The 13,201-nt window shown below is 46.8% G+C and overlaps 1 protein-coding gene across 2 annotated transcripts in view; it reads right to left on the bottom strand.

The window, feature by feature from the left end:
• Positions 1-9,066: 9,066 nt before the first annotated feature.
• LOC120945884 (NADH-cytochrome b5 reductase-like) overlaps positions 9,067-13,201 on the bottom strand; it is a 43,309-nt gene continuing 39,174 nt past the window's right edge. For both annotated transcript variants that reach the window (XM_040360432.1, XM_040360433.1), the window contains 2 exons: positions 10,916-11,119; positions 9,067-9,324 (listed from right to left, as the gene is read on the bottom strand). In XM_040360432.1, coding sequence (XP_040216366.1) covers positions 9,121-9,324; positions 10,916-11,119 — 408 coding nt within the window. In that variant the 3' untranslated portion in view covers positions 9,067-9,120. The remainder of the gene's footprint in view (positions 9,325-10,915; positions 11,120-13,201) is intronic.

Here is a 13,201-nt window from a genome sequence, read left to right as displayed (position 1 = left end):
CGTCGCCAAGTAGGCGGAGCCTCCCCTCGCTCTACTCCTGCAGAGCCGCCCCCGCCGTCCTATCGCTTCGCGCGCTGGACCCGGGAGACGTGCTCTCTCACACCTTCCAACCAATAGACGCCTGGGGGCCGTAGTCTCGCGAGACTTCGCCCCCAGAGCGCACTCGCTCACAGGCTCTCCTCCCGTCGCGTGCCAGTCGGCGCTGGTGACCGGAGGGAGAGCCTGGTATAGTCTGTTCACCGCATTTTCTCCTGGGAATTTAATTCCCATCCTTACCCTGTGCCCACATTCTACTACCCCAAAATTCTCACAGAACCTTTAGGTGCTGCCTGCCATATATATATATATTATTTTCAGATATCTGCAAAACTTTCTGTGCACTATTAACCCTTGCACCGCTGCCTCTCTCTTTCATCACTATGACTGAAGAGGGCTCCCCCTCCCCCACAGGGCAGGAATTGGTCCTGGAACCTACTCACCTTCTCAGTACTTCCCAATTACAGGACCTTATTAACCAGTCTGTCCAAGCAGCACTAGCAGTAACTGCCGCTTCTGGAGCTTCCCAATCCAACTATCCCCCTGTGTCCGTACCACTCGGCACAGAACCGGCCACAAAGAAGGGAAAATCCTCCTTTAAAAGGAAGAACGTGGTAACGGTTTATGACTCCCCGGCAGGGGAAGCTAACAATATGCTGCGAGCAGATCCTTCCACGGACTGCCACCCCACGCATCCTACAGACCCTTTTCAACCTCTGAGCCTCAGAGAGTCAACAAAAAGGCATGATTCCGCTAAGAGAGCCAAACCAGACTCTTACATCATAGAGTCAGACGACGATTCATCCGCCGAGTCGGATAAATCAGAGGTCTCAGGGTCTGATTGTTATGAGGAAGAGGATGCGGGGGCTTCGGCAATCCTCCCGGATGCCAACCCTGACAACCAGGGCAAAGACGTATTAGACGCCATGGGGGAACCCCTTTTCAATCCTGACACTATCTCACATCCCCGCTCGGGGGACTGGTCTCCCCTGCCCCATGTGTCCCAATATGTAGAGCTCTGGGCACGGAGACCATTGGATAAATCCAATCGCAACAAACTTAGAGCGGAGTGCCCCCGCCCGCATATCCCTATGAAAGCGGTTGTCACACCTACAGTGGACCCTATACTAATGAAATGCCTGCTTAAAACAGGAAAGATGCCTAAGAAAGGGATCGATCGGTCCTTCAATAATATCCAGGATCGTATCCTGGACCTGTTCGGGCCTCTGACAAAAATTCTGAATCTGGCGGAACAATCCGCAACAACTGGCCAAGAGGTTGATCGAAATCAACTGCGCGGTTGGGCCCAAAGAGCCATATGCCTTACGGGCAACGCCAACACCGCCTGTTCAGTCGAGCGCAGACGCTCAATTCTCATGCGCCTCGACCCGCAACTAGCCCATTTAGCAGAGTCCGAGCCAGGCCCCTCAGCAGAGGGCATGCTTTTTGGCGAGTCCTTAATAAAGGACATTAATAAATTTGTTGGCATGTTCAACAGCCTGGACAAGGCACAAACATCCCTGAAGAAAACCAACAATGCCAGAGTTTTTCCCCGGGCCGGCAGAAACAGGGGCCGTTCTGCCGGCCTATACAACACGGGCAGACCCTTCCAGAGGTCTTCTGCCCAAACACACTATAACCAGGCTCCCGCCCACTATACCACCACCGCGCAACCGGCACCATTCTTCCCCCCCCGTGGAAGACCCTGGAGAGGACGCGGCCAAAGAGGATACCCTCGTTCACGCCCGTATTCCGGTGAGTACCACTCTCATTCCCTTTCCCCTCATACCGGTGGGAGGCCGCCTAATGTTTTTTACGCACGCCTGGTCTGCGATTACGGCAGATCCCTGGGTTCTGAACACGGTAACGGGTTTCCAAATAGACCTGGTTTCCCCACCGACTCTGGGGATAATACCACCCCCTATCCATTTTTCAGAACAAAATGTGACCCTTATAGACACCGAACTTCGGGAATTGTTAGCCAAACATGCGGTCACCGAAGTCATCACCCCATCCCCGGGCTTCCTCAGCAACCTCTTCCTGGTCAAGAAGAAGGGGGGGGGTTATCGCCCGGTCATAAATCTCCGGGACTTGAACCAACATGTCGCCTATCGGCATTTCAAGATGGAAGGCATTCACTGCCTCCGGGACCTACTCACCCCAGGGGACTGGTTAGTGAAGGTAGACCTAAAGGACGCCTACCTCACGGTTCCCATGCATCCAGAGTCTCAACACCTCCTCCGCTTCAGATGGTGGGGTCGCATCTGGCAATTTACGTGCCTACCGTTCGGCCTGTCCTCAGCCCCGTGGTGCTTTACCAAGCTCCTGAAACCGGTCGTGGCAGCTCTGAGGAGCAGGGGAGTTCGTCTGATCATTTACCTGGACGATCTCCTCATAATGACTTACTCCAGGAATCTGGCGTATCGTCACATGAACTGGACCATCGACCTGTTACAAAGCCTGGGCTTCGTAATCAACCGAGAAAAATCGGTTCTCGTCCCTGCACAGGAGATGGAATTCCTGGGTTTCTCAATAGACACCCAACTCGCTATCCTGCGACTTCCCAGCGAGAAATTGGCTCTAATCCGAAAAGAGATCAGGGCGGTTCTGCGCAAGGGTTTCCTATCCCTACGCATTCTAGCACGCATAGTCGGCCTACTAGCTGCATCCATCCAGGCCATCTTCCCGGCTCCCTTACATTACAGGGCCCTCCAGAGGTTAAAAATCTTACACCTGCGACGGGGCCTCCGCTACGCGGACGAAGTGTCCATATCCCCAGAAGCTCAGGTCGAGTTACGCTGGTGGCTCCGCCACGCCACCGAGTGGAACGGCCGGACAATTTTCAATGCACAACCAGATGTTGTCATCGAGTCGGACGCGAGCCGACATGGCTGGGGCGCCCGCTTGGGGCTACTGTCCACAGGAGGGATCTGGTCCAGGGAGGAATCCCTGTTACATATCAACGCTTTGGAACTCTCAGCGGCTCTCTTCGCCATTCAGAGTTTCCTGGCAACACGGACCAACTGTTGCGTATTATTACGCATGGACAATATTTCAGCGGTTCAATACATCAACCGCCTGGGAGGTACCAGATCCAAGATTCTAGCGGACATCTCCGCGGAGATCTGGCATTTCTGTCTGTCTCGAGACATCTCTCTGCTAGCAGAATACATCCCGGGGGTCTCCAACACAGTAGCAGACTGGAACTCTCGATATCTGGTAGACTCCAGCGACTGGGGCTTGGACCGTTCGGTTTTCACCCAGATAAATTTACTTTGGGGACCTTTGGGCATAGACCTTTTCGCCTCTCGCCTCAACCACCAACTGCCCCACTTCTTCAGTTGGAGACCGGACCCAGGGTCCTCGGCAGTGGACGCTTTCCGCCACTCCTGGACAGGGGGCACACATTATGCGTTTCCCCCGTTCTCAATGATCCCCAGGGTCCTTCGGCAAATCGCCAATCAGGGAGCAACGGTGGTTCTGATCACACCGTGGTGGCCAGCTCAACCTTGGTTCCCTCTGCTGCTGGACTCGATCATCGACCACCCCAGAGTCCTTCCCCAGTTCCCTCGTATTCTGTTACACCCGACCAAGGGCATTCACCCCTTAGTGGAAGAAGGCAATCTGATGCTCCTAGCATGGCTGGTCTCTGGATGCCAGACCCGGGTGACGGCCTTTCAAGCTCGGCTAGAGACCTCCTCACCATGGCCTGGGCCCCGGGGACTCGGTCGGCATACCGATCAGCCTGGCTACTTTGGGTACGTTGGTGTGACCAACGGCAAGCTGATCCCTTGCATGCCCCTATAACCATCATTGCGAACTACTTGGCGGAGTCTTTTTCCTCTGGCAAGGCTTACAGTTCCATCAATGTTTACAGGTCGGCCATATCGGCCTATCACTATCCAGTGGATTCCAGGCCTGTCGGCAAACACCCCCTGATCTGCAGACTCCTGCGAGGTATCAGGTTCAAACGACCCCCGCGGCCTAAGTATCAGTCCACTTGGGACGTTTCCAGGGTCCTTGCCATGCTCTCGAGCTGGGAAGACAACGAGTCGCTGTCTCTTAAGATGCTGTCATTCAAACTTACTATCCTGCTTTGTCTGATTTCTATAAAGCGCGTTTCCGACGTTAGAGCCTTGGACATCTCTAGGCGACAATTTTCACCTCAAGGCGTCAAGTTCACGATAGTCCGCAGGACGAAGACCGGCCTGCACTCGTTTTTTTATCCCTTTTTCCCTACACACCCACGACTCTGTGTGGTTAGATGCCTACAAGCATACGAAGCTAGCACCGTGGATCTACGTAGTCCGGACTCCTCCCAACTATTAGTTTCTTACATCAGACCTCATCATCCGGTCACAACCGCCACTCTAGCGCGCTGGGTTAGGTCCACCATGGCGTTGGCGGGTATAGACATCACGCTGTTTGGAGCACACTCGGCCAGAGGGGCCATGGCTACCAAGGTGATGGCGACCGGAGGCTCACTCTCTGAGCTATTAATGGCGGCTGATTGGTCTTCTGAATCAGTCTTCCGTTTTTTCTATTTCAGACCGGAGGATCATGTTGCCATGTCTGTTTTATGATGTTTGATTGCTATGTAATGTTTTGACCTTTCCTTGGTATATACATTTATGCTGTGTTAGCTTTGAACTTGCATAAGATATGAGCCTCCTGTCTGATGTATAATTCGAGATTTTCCTAGCTTGTGACGGAAAATATTGATTATATGAAGACAGGAGGCGAGTATCTTCCCTCCCTTCCCAACCCTTTCATGTTTTGGGTCTTCTATTTCAGGCTACTGATTTTTCGTTTACCTGGAGTCGTTCGTTCGGTTGACCTATGGTTAGGGTGATGTTCCCCTGTTCGGTTCAATCAACAAGTGCTGTGGGTCGACACAGTCGGGGCCTACGACATTCCTCCTTTGAAAGTCTTCGGTTACAAATCGTGGGCCGGCTGGCCGAAGAGTCGGTAATCGGAGATTAGGAAACGACACCTCGTACTCACGCAAAGAAAGAGGAAGATTCTAGTGAGAGCAGTCCATTTATAGAGACTAGAATGGGAGTGGTTTAGGCCATGGGACTGCTGGGAGGTGTGGTTCTACCAGTTTTTTCTTTTATTACATTCGTTAAAGGTTTTACACTTCTGCTGTGAGCATTAATAAAGAAGAATTAATGCATAAGATACTCGCCTCCTGTCTTCATATAATCAATATTTTCCGTCACAAGCTAGGAAAATCTCGAATTATCGTACGATTCTTCCTCGGGCGACAGTCTTCGTACGATATTCGTGTGTACAGGCCATTATTCTCATGGACATTCAAAACGTACCTTTAAATGTGCACAGCATATATACTATGGGCCAGATTCTCATAGAATCGGCGGCGGCGTAGTGTAAGCCATTTACACCACGCCACCGCAACTTACTGGAGCAAGTGTCGTATTCTCCAAGCACTTGCTCCGTAATTTGCGGCGGCATATTGTAAATGGCCCAGCGTATTGCCGCGTAATTCAAAGGAGGCGGCTTGTATTCAAATTAAGCGCGCCCCCGCGCCTATCGGACTGCGCATGCGCCGGGCGGAAAAATAGCCCAGTGCGCATGCTCCAGCTCACGACGGAAAACGTCAATGACGCCGACGTGAGCGTCATTGACGTAAAGTCGTATTCGCGAACGACTTAGTAAAACGACGTAACCGACGGAAAAAGACGATGCTGTCCCGAGGCCATACTTAACATGGCATACAACGGACCTTCGTAAACTTACCCCTCATATAGTAGGGGTAAGTTTACGCTTACGGAAACGTCGTCAATTCACTGCGTCGACCGCGCGTACGTTCGGGAATCTCGCGTAAATAGCTAATTTGCATAGACGACGGGGAAAACGACGAGGCGACACCTAGAGGCGGGAAAAAAAATTGCATTTACGATCTGACAGTGTAAGAGCCTTAAGCCTGTCAGATCTAATGGATATCTATGCGTAACTGATTCTAAGAATCAGTCGCATAGATACGACGGCCCAGATTAGGACTTACGACGGCGCAAATGACGTTGCGCCCTCGTAAGCCCTTTGAGAATCTGGGCCTATGTAAATAAACCAGCCTATACAAATGACCATGTGGTTACCATCATCCCTTGAAAATTGTGAATATGAAAAACCTCTAGGGTTGGGATTATGTGGTCAATAATGATAATCAATGGACGAGCCACTTTTTCCAATCACCCCTCCTAGGGGAAGTTTGTACTATGGCATTGTGTCTCTTTGGTTATTTATATGTCTGTTTCTTGCTCTTTTTATGTAAAATTGTATTCTCATGAATTTTTCTACTACTTTGTAAAATAAATTTTCTTTTTATAATTTTTTTGGATTATCATTGTTGCCCACATAATCCCAACCCTAGAGGTTTTTCATATTTACTATATATACTATAAGAATTGATGGAGCCATACACACAACTGTGTCTACAAATGAATGTGTGGCGTATAAAAAAGCAGGACTGCGTTCAGGGCCATACATATCTGCAGATTCTATACATGTGGACGCGTATACGTATACACATGCAGAGGCGGCTCTAGGCTTTGTGAGGCCTTAAGCAAAACTTAGACATGGGGGCCCCACCATGGCCATAATGGGTAAAAAAAATTCAAGCAAATAAAAATGGCTGCAGAAAGATGCACGGATCTATCACACAGTGATTTAGCAGAGGCATATTAGGCGGCCGCAAGGCCCCCTGTGAGTGCGAGGCCTTAGGCGACCGCCTAATTTGCCTAATTAAAGAGCCACCTCTGTACACATGCAAAGTCATTCAAAAAATTTTACCCGTCTTTACGCAAGTATTTTAGGCACATTTTTAAGCAGGGCCTTTTGCTAGCTCTGCCAGCAAGAACATCCAATCAATTCAGAAAGAGAGAGGTAGATGCCTACCATCTGTTTTTCTGGGTGTGCAACTTGATGTTTATCAGAAATCTTAAAAAACTTGTTCTGATCAAACTGTTCCCTTCTGAGATAAGCAATGCCGGCAGAGTCTCTTGTTCTCCTTCCCATAGCAATAAAAATGTGCTTGACTAAGCCAAGTGTTGTTGTTCATAGGTCTGCCAGGTAACACAAGTCTGAATGTCTTCAACTGTATATGTGCACCTCCAATACTGTACAAATGTAGCCTTAAAGTGGTAGTAAACCGCATTTTTTTTATATATGTACAAAAAAAAAACAACGATACAATAGCATAATGTGCTAGTATGCATCGCATACTCACACATGATGAAATACTTGCCTTAGAATGAAGCCCTCCAGCAGCGCACTGTCATCGCTGACAGGGTTTCCACCTTCCCCCGGTCTTCATTCCGGATTTGCATGCTCTGGTCGTGCTGTGATGGCCGCACTGTGATGCACGTGGGAGTCACGGACCACGGCACAGAGCTCTGAAGGGACGACACAGGTATGCTGTCTATTTAGAGCACACGCGGCAGTGACATCACTGGCTGCATGCAGTGTAAATCTCTCCTAAACAGTACAAGTTTAGGAAATATTCAAGTGCAAGTTTCGGAGATAATCACTGTACCTATAGGTAAGCCTTATTATAGACTTACATGTAGGTACAAGTTAAAAAAAAAAAAAGTTTACTACCACTTTAAAGTGTGTGTCCGGGCATTACCCAAATTTACCTTTTAGACCCCTGATGCCTCTATAAGGAGTACCTGTCACTGTCTATTACTGTCACAAGGGATGTTTACATTCTTTCTGACAGCAATAAAAGTGAACAAATTATTTTTTTTTAAACATTTTTAAAGTGCCCCCGTCCCCGCCTAGCAAAGAAAACGCATACGTAAGTCACACCTGCAAATGTAAACAGTGTTCAAATCACACATATGAGGCATCGCCACGATCGTCAGAGTGAGAGCAATAATTCTAGTACAAGACCTCCTCTGTATCTCTAACCTGGTAACCATTAATATATTTTAAAGCATCGCCTATACAAAAAATTGGGCTACCTTTACTGTTTTCTTATTTTTTTTAATTAAAAAAAAGTGTATTTTTTACCCAAATATTGTGTTTGAAAGACGGCTGCACAAATACCGTGTGACATAAAATATTGCAATGACTGCCATTTTATTCTCCAGTCTAAAAAATCTCTCTCTCTCGCTCTCTCTTTCAATCTCTATCTCTCTCTCTCTCAATCGTTTTCTCTCTCTATCAATCAATCTCTCTATCTATCAATCTCTCTCTCTCTCAATTATATATATATATATATATATACACACACACACACACACACACACCGTATTTGCCGGCGTATAAGACGACTGGGCGTATAAGACAACCCCCTAATTTTCCAGCTAAAATGTTGGTTTTGGGATATACTCACTGTATAAGACGACCCCTCACTGTGCCATTATACATGCCCCACTGTGCCATCTATACATGCCTCACTGTGCCATCTATACATGCCTCACTGTGCCATCTATACATGCCTCACTGTGCCATCTATACATGCCTCACTGTGCCATCTATACATGCCTCACTGTGCCATCTATACATGCCTCACTGTGCCATCTATACATGCCTCACTGTGCCATCTATACATGCCTCACTGTGCCATTCCATTCCCTGCCTCGACGATCTCCCTACCTTCTCCTGTTTGCAGAGTATGTCAGACGGCGGCGATTCCATTATTCAAAAGCCGCGCCTCCTCCTCAGGCTGTTCCGTGATAGGTGGAACACTAATTTTCCCAGCAAGAGCCTCTGTTCAGTGTTCTGCCTATCACGGATGTCCTCTCGTCCGAGGCTGAGGATGAGAAGGCATCCGTGATAGGCGGAACACTGAACAGAGGCTCTTGCTGGGAAAATTAGTGTTCCGCCTATCACGGAACAGTCAGAGGAGGAGGCGCGGCTTTTGAATAATGGATGGCCGCCGTCTGACAACAGGTACCCGGCGTATAAGACGACCCCCGACTTTTGGGGCATGATTTTGGATGCAAAAAGTCGTCTTATACGCCGGAAAATACGGTATATATATATATATATATACCGTATATATATATATATGTCTCAAAAATGGGCTCTGTCATTAAGTGGTTAATATGTAACAATTTAGAAAGAAAATACAGAGTCCTTGTTGTGCCCCAGCTCATTTACCATGTGTATCATGTCCTCAGTAAATGAGACTGAGCCACAGATGAGTGTGTAGGGTTTTCTTCTGCATGTCCCCAACACCATTTCCAAAAAGGTGGAGTTGATCCTTCCAATCTTGGAGTTCTTCTTGTAGCTCATGGGAAGGTTTTCTAATGATTGTTCCTACAAAACAAGATTAGAATCATGGAAAGGAATGGACAAGGGAACAACAAAACACAATATTCTAATCAGCCTGAGCTCCAGACTATCAGATAATCTTTGTAGGTCAAAGGAATGTATCCAAACAAAACCTTTGAATAAGATAATTCTGTGTCAGCATGGAGGGTAATGATAGATAAGTAACTTCAGACAACTTACAGTCTGGCATTGCTAACATATGTTTGACAACACAAAAGTCTTAATTCACTAGAATGATTATTTGCCATAGTGACCATTATTATCAGCAAAGAGAGACATGCGTAACAGTCACATGACTGAAAATAACAATAGATTGCAAAAACAACATATACATTACAGATTATTAATAGAATACCCGCCGGGATCATCCTTGTGTGTCATCCGTTTTCAAACTGTACTTAGAGAACCTATCCCCAGACCATTTATTTCATCAACAATGTTCCCATAATAACATAAGTCCATTTATTGTGCTTTATGTATGTCATTCAGTGTTGCTAACCTACCAGATTGAAATTTACTGACACAAGACCCAAAATTTACTGGCATTTCCAAAAGTTACAAAATTACAGTTTTAATTGAAAAATTCAGTATTTAGTCTACAAACAAGTACAATATGCAATTAGCAATGTGATTTAATGAAGATATTAAAGCGGGAGTTCACCCATAAATGCTGTTTTTACCCTTAGATGGATGCTCATTTAGTCTAGGGAAATCGGCTAGTTGTTTTAAAATCCGAGCATTACTTACCGTTGTAGAGAGCGATTTTCTCCGCCACTTCCGGGTATGGGTCTTCGGGACTGGGCGTTCCTTCTTGATTGACAGTCTTCCGATAGGCTTCCGACGGTCGCATCCATCGCGTCACGAGTAGCCGAAAGAAGCCGAACGTCGGTGCGGCTCTATACTGCGCCTGCGCACCGACGTTCGGCTACTTTCGGAAAATCGTGACGCGATGGATGCGACCGTCGGAAGCCTTTCGGAAGCCTGTCGGAAGACTGTCAATCAAGAAGGAACGCCCAGTCCCGAAGACTCATACCCGGAAGTGGCGGAGAAGATCGCCCTCTACAACGGAAAGTAATGTTCGGATTTTAAATTGTAGCAATTCACAGAGGCTAAGTGATTGACGTGATGACAAAAACTTCCCCCCGGCGCATAAGGCGCGTCACCAGTTTTCGAAAGAAGCTGAACGTCGGTGAGCAGGCACCGTATAGAGCCAACTCGCAGTTCGGCTTCTTTCGGAAACTCGTGACGCACCTTATGCGCCGGGGGGAAGTTTTTGTCATCACGTCAATCACTTAGCCTCTGCATAGGAACGCCCACTCCCGCGGGAGCCACTACCCAGAAGCCGTGGGGGGAAATAGCTATACGACGGTATGTACAGCAAAAAAAAAAAAAAAAAAAAATCAGCATACTGTCAATGTTGGAAGTGAGCACAATGTAATGTTAGAAAAATGTTTTTAGGGTGAACCTCCGCTTTAAGACTGGCAGAACAATACAGAATATGAGAATAGACTGGCTTCAAATGACAATATGCGTGCCCAGGTAACCCAAGATCTAAAACTGAACCATGAATACTGACCTGACTAAAGACATAAAACAGTCTGACATTCCAGAACCGGGCTTGTTCCTGCAAAAAATTCTTCATGTAGATGTTTTTAAAAGTCCTGAAACAAACAACTAGTGTGACGAAGGTCTCATCTTGTTCATTGTCAGTGACAGAAGTCAGGATTGGTATCATTGGGGCCAGTCCAGTTCCTGAGCACAGCATAAGCAGCTCGCCAAACTATGAAATAAAAAAAGAATACATAAAGTGGAACTCTAGAAAAAAACATCTAATATTTTGCAAGAATTTAGCATTCTTTGTTCTTTTTTCAAGCTTCACGGCAGGGCACGCACTGAGCATGTGTGAGTCGCTCTACGCCATTGGAGTGGACAGCGATCTTCTGGGACCCAGGAGATCGCCCAGACGGAGGGGCCACCTAGGTGGAGAGGAGGATGCAGAAACCTAAACATGCCATTATTCTTTTTAAAAATCCCCAAGTCCCATGGAAGAATTGCTGGTCTGTCTCCTAACTAGTGAATGTTCACACAGCCCCTGACAGTAATTTATGAATCCCAACAAAATGACTTCTTCTCATATTTCAATTAATGGTTTAATTAATTTAAAAGAATAATAGCACCCAATTGGCTAAAATTTTTAACAAATTAGACCAAGTTATAAAAGTTGTACTTAAAGTAGGGTTCCACCCGCAACCTTTTTTTTTTAAAGTCAGCAGCTACAAACACTGTAGCTGCTGATTTTTAATAAGGAAACTTACCTGTCCTAGGAGCCCGTGAAGTCGGCCTTCCCGAGGCCAATTGCTCGATTGCATCAGGTCCCGTGCCCGTTTCCTACTGCACATGCGCGAGTCACGCGGCGCTTTTTGAATGGACCGGCTGCTCTCTGGGATACACACAGTTCCCAGAAGGCAGCGTGCCCCATTGACCAGAAGACACCGCGAGTAAGACGAGGAAGAAGACCAGCCGCGGAGGAAGAAGAGGCAGATTAGGGACTTTTGCATAACAACGGCTATTTCTGGTAAGTAAAACATTTATTTTTTTAGATTTTTGGTAAAAAAAAAAATCACGGTGGAACTCCACTTTAACCACTTCTCTACCGCCCGCCGTCAAATGACGGCGGGAGAAAGAGCCTGTTGTTCTGGGTGGACGTCATATGACGTTGAGCCTTCCAAAGCCACTAGGGGGCGCGCATGCTCCCAGCGCGTCACTGGGGACCAGATGCGCGTGCCCGGCGGCCGCGATGGCCGCCGAGCACCTGCGATTGCCCAGTAACTGAGCAGGACCGTGGATCTGTGTGTCTGTAAACACACAGATCCACGTCCTGTCAGGGAGAGGAGACCGATGGTGTGTCCCTTGTACATAGGGACAACCATCAGTCACCTTCTCAAGTCAGTCCCCTCCGCCCACAGTAAGAATCACTCCCTAGGGAAAACATTAACCCCTTGATCGCCCCTAGTGTTAACCCCTTCCCTGCCAGTCATATTTATACAGTAATTAATGCATTTTTATAGCAGGGTTCGCTGTATAAATGTGAATGGTCCCAAAAATGTGTCAAAAGTGTCCGATGTGTCCGCCGCAATATCTCAGTCACAATAAAAATCACTGATCACCGCCATTACTAGTAAAAAAATAAAAATGCTATAAATCTATCCCCTGTTTTGTAGCCACTATACGTATCTAGAAAAGAGACAGGACACTATGGTGGAGAGAATGTGGCTGCTCACCCCGATAAAAATGATGAAAAGAATTTTCCCAAATGGGGTTATTGCGCAGCTCAAAAGGAAAGAGGTAATACCATGTAATAAAAAGTTGTGTTTATTCACATGTTAAAAAGTGGACAAAAATTGGGTAGCATAAATGGATGGAGAATGAGTTGTATCAAGTACACAAACAGCGTTTACATAAATGTATAACAAGCAGTACACAAACAATGTTTATACAGTCAAAAATGTGCATTGTAGTAAAAACAATCTAACGAACGTTTCGACCTTTGAAGGTCTTCTTCAGAGAGTTTGTGTGGCTGGAAAGGAACATATAGTGGTTAGACATCTCATGATCATAGTTTAGGTAATAAGAGATACATTGTTGGTTTTACAAAAAGCCCTTTGGCTAGAGGAGCAGTGTGCAAAAGGATGTAATGAAAGCAAAAAGTCAAAAAATTAAGAAAATTCGTGTGCAACATTGCAAACAAAAGTATCTTAAATACATTTTTTAATTTTTAATTTTTAGTTTTTAATTATTAATTCCTTTACCTTGATGATGTGTCTCAATGATGTGCTGCAGTCCAAACGGCAGCATCAGGCGG

The sequence above is a fragment of the Rana temporaria genome, chromosome 7 (genome assembly GCF_905171775.1).
Source record: "Rana temporaria chromosome 7, aRanTem1.1, whole genome shotgun sequence".
Taxonomy (NCBI): Eukaryota; Metazoa; Chordata; class Amphibia; order Anura; family Ranidae; genus Rana; species Rana temporaria.
This window is presented reverse-complemented; position numbering and strand designations above follow the sequence as displayed.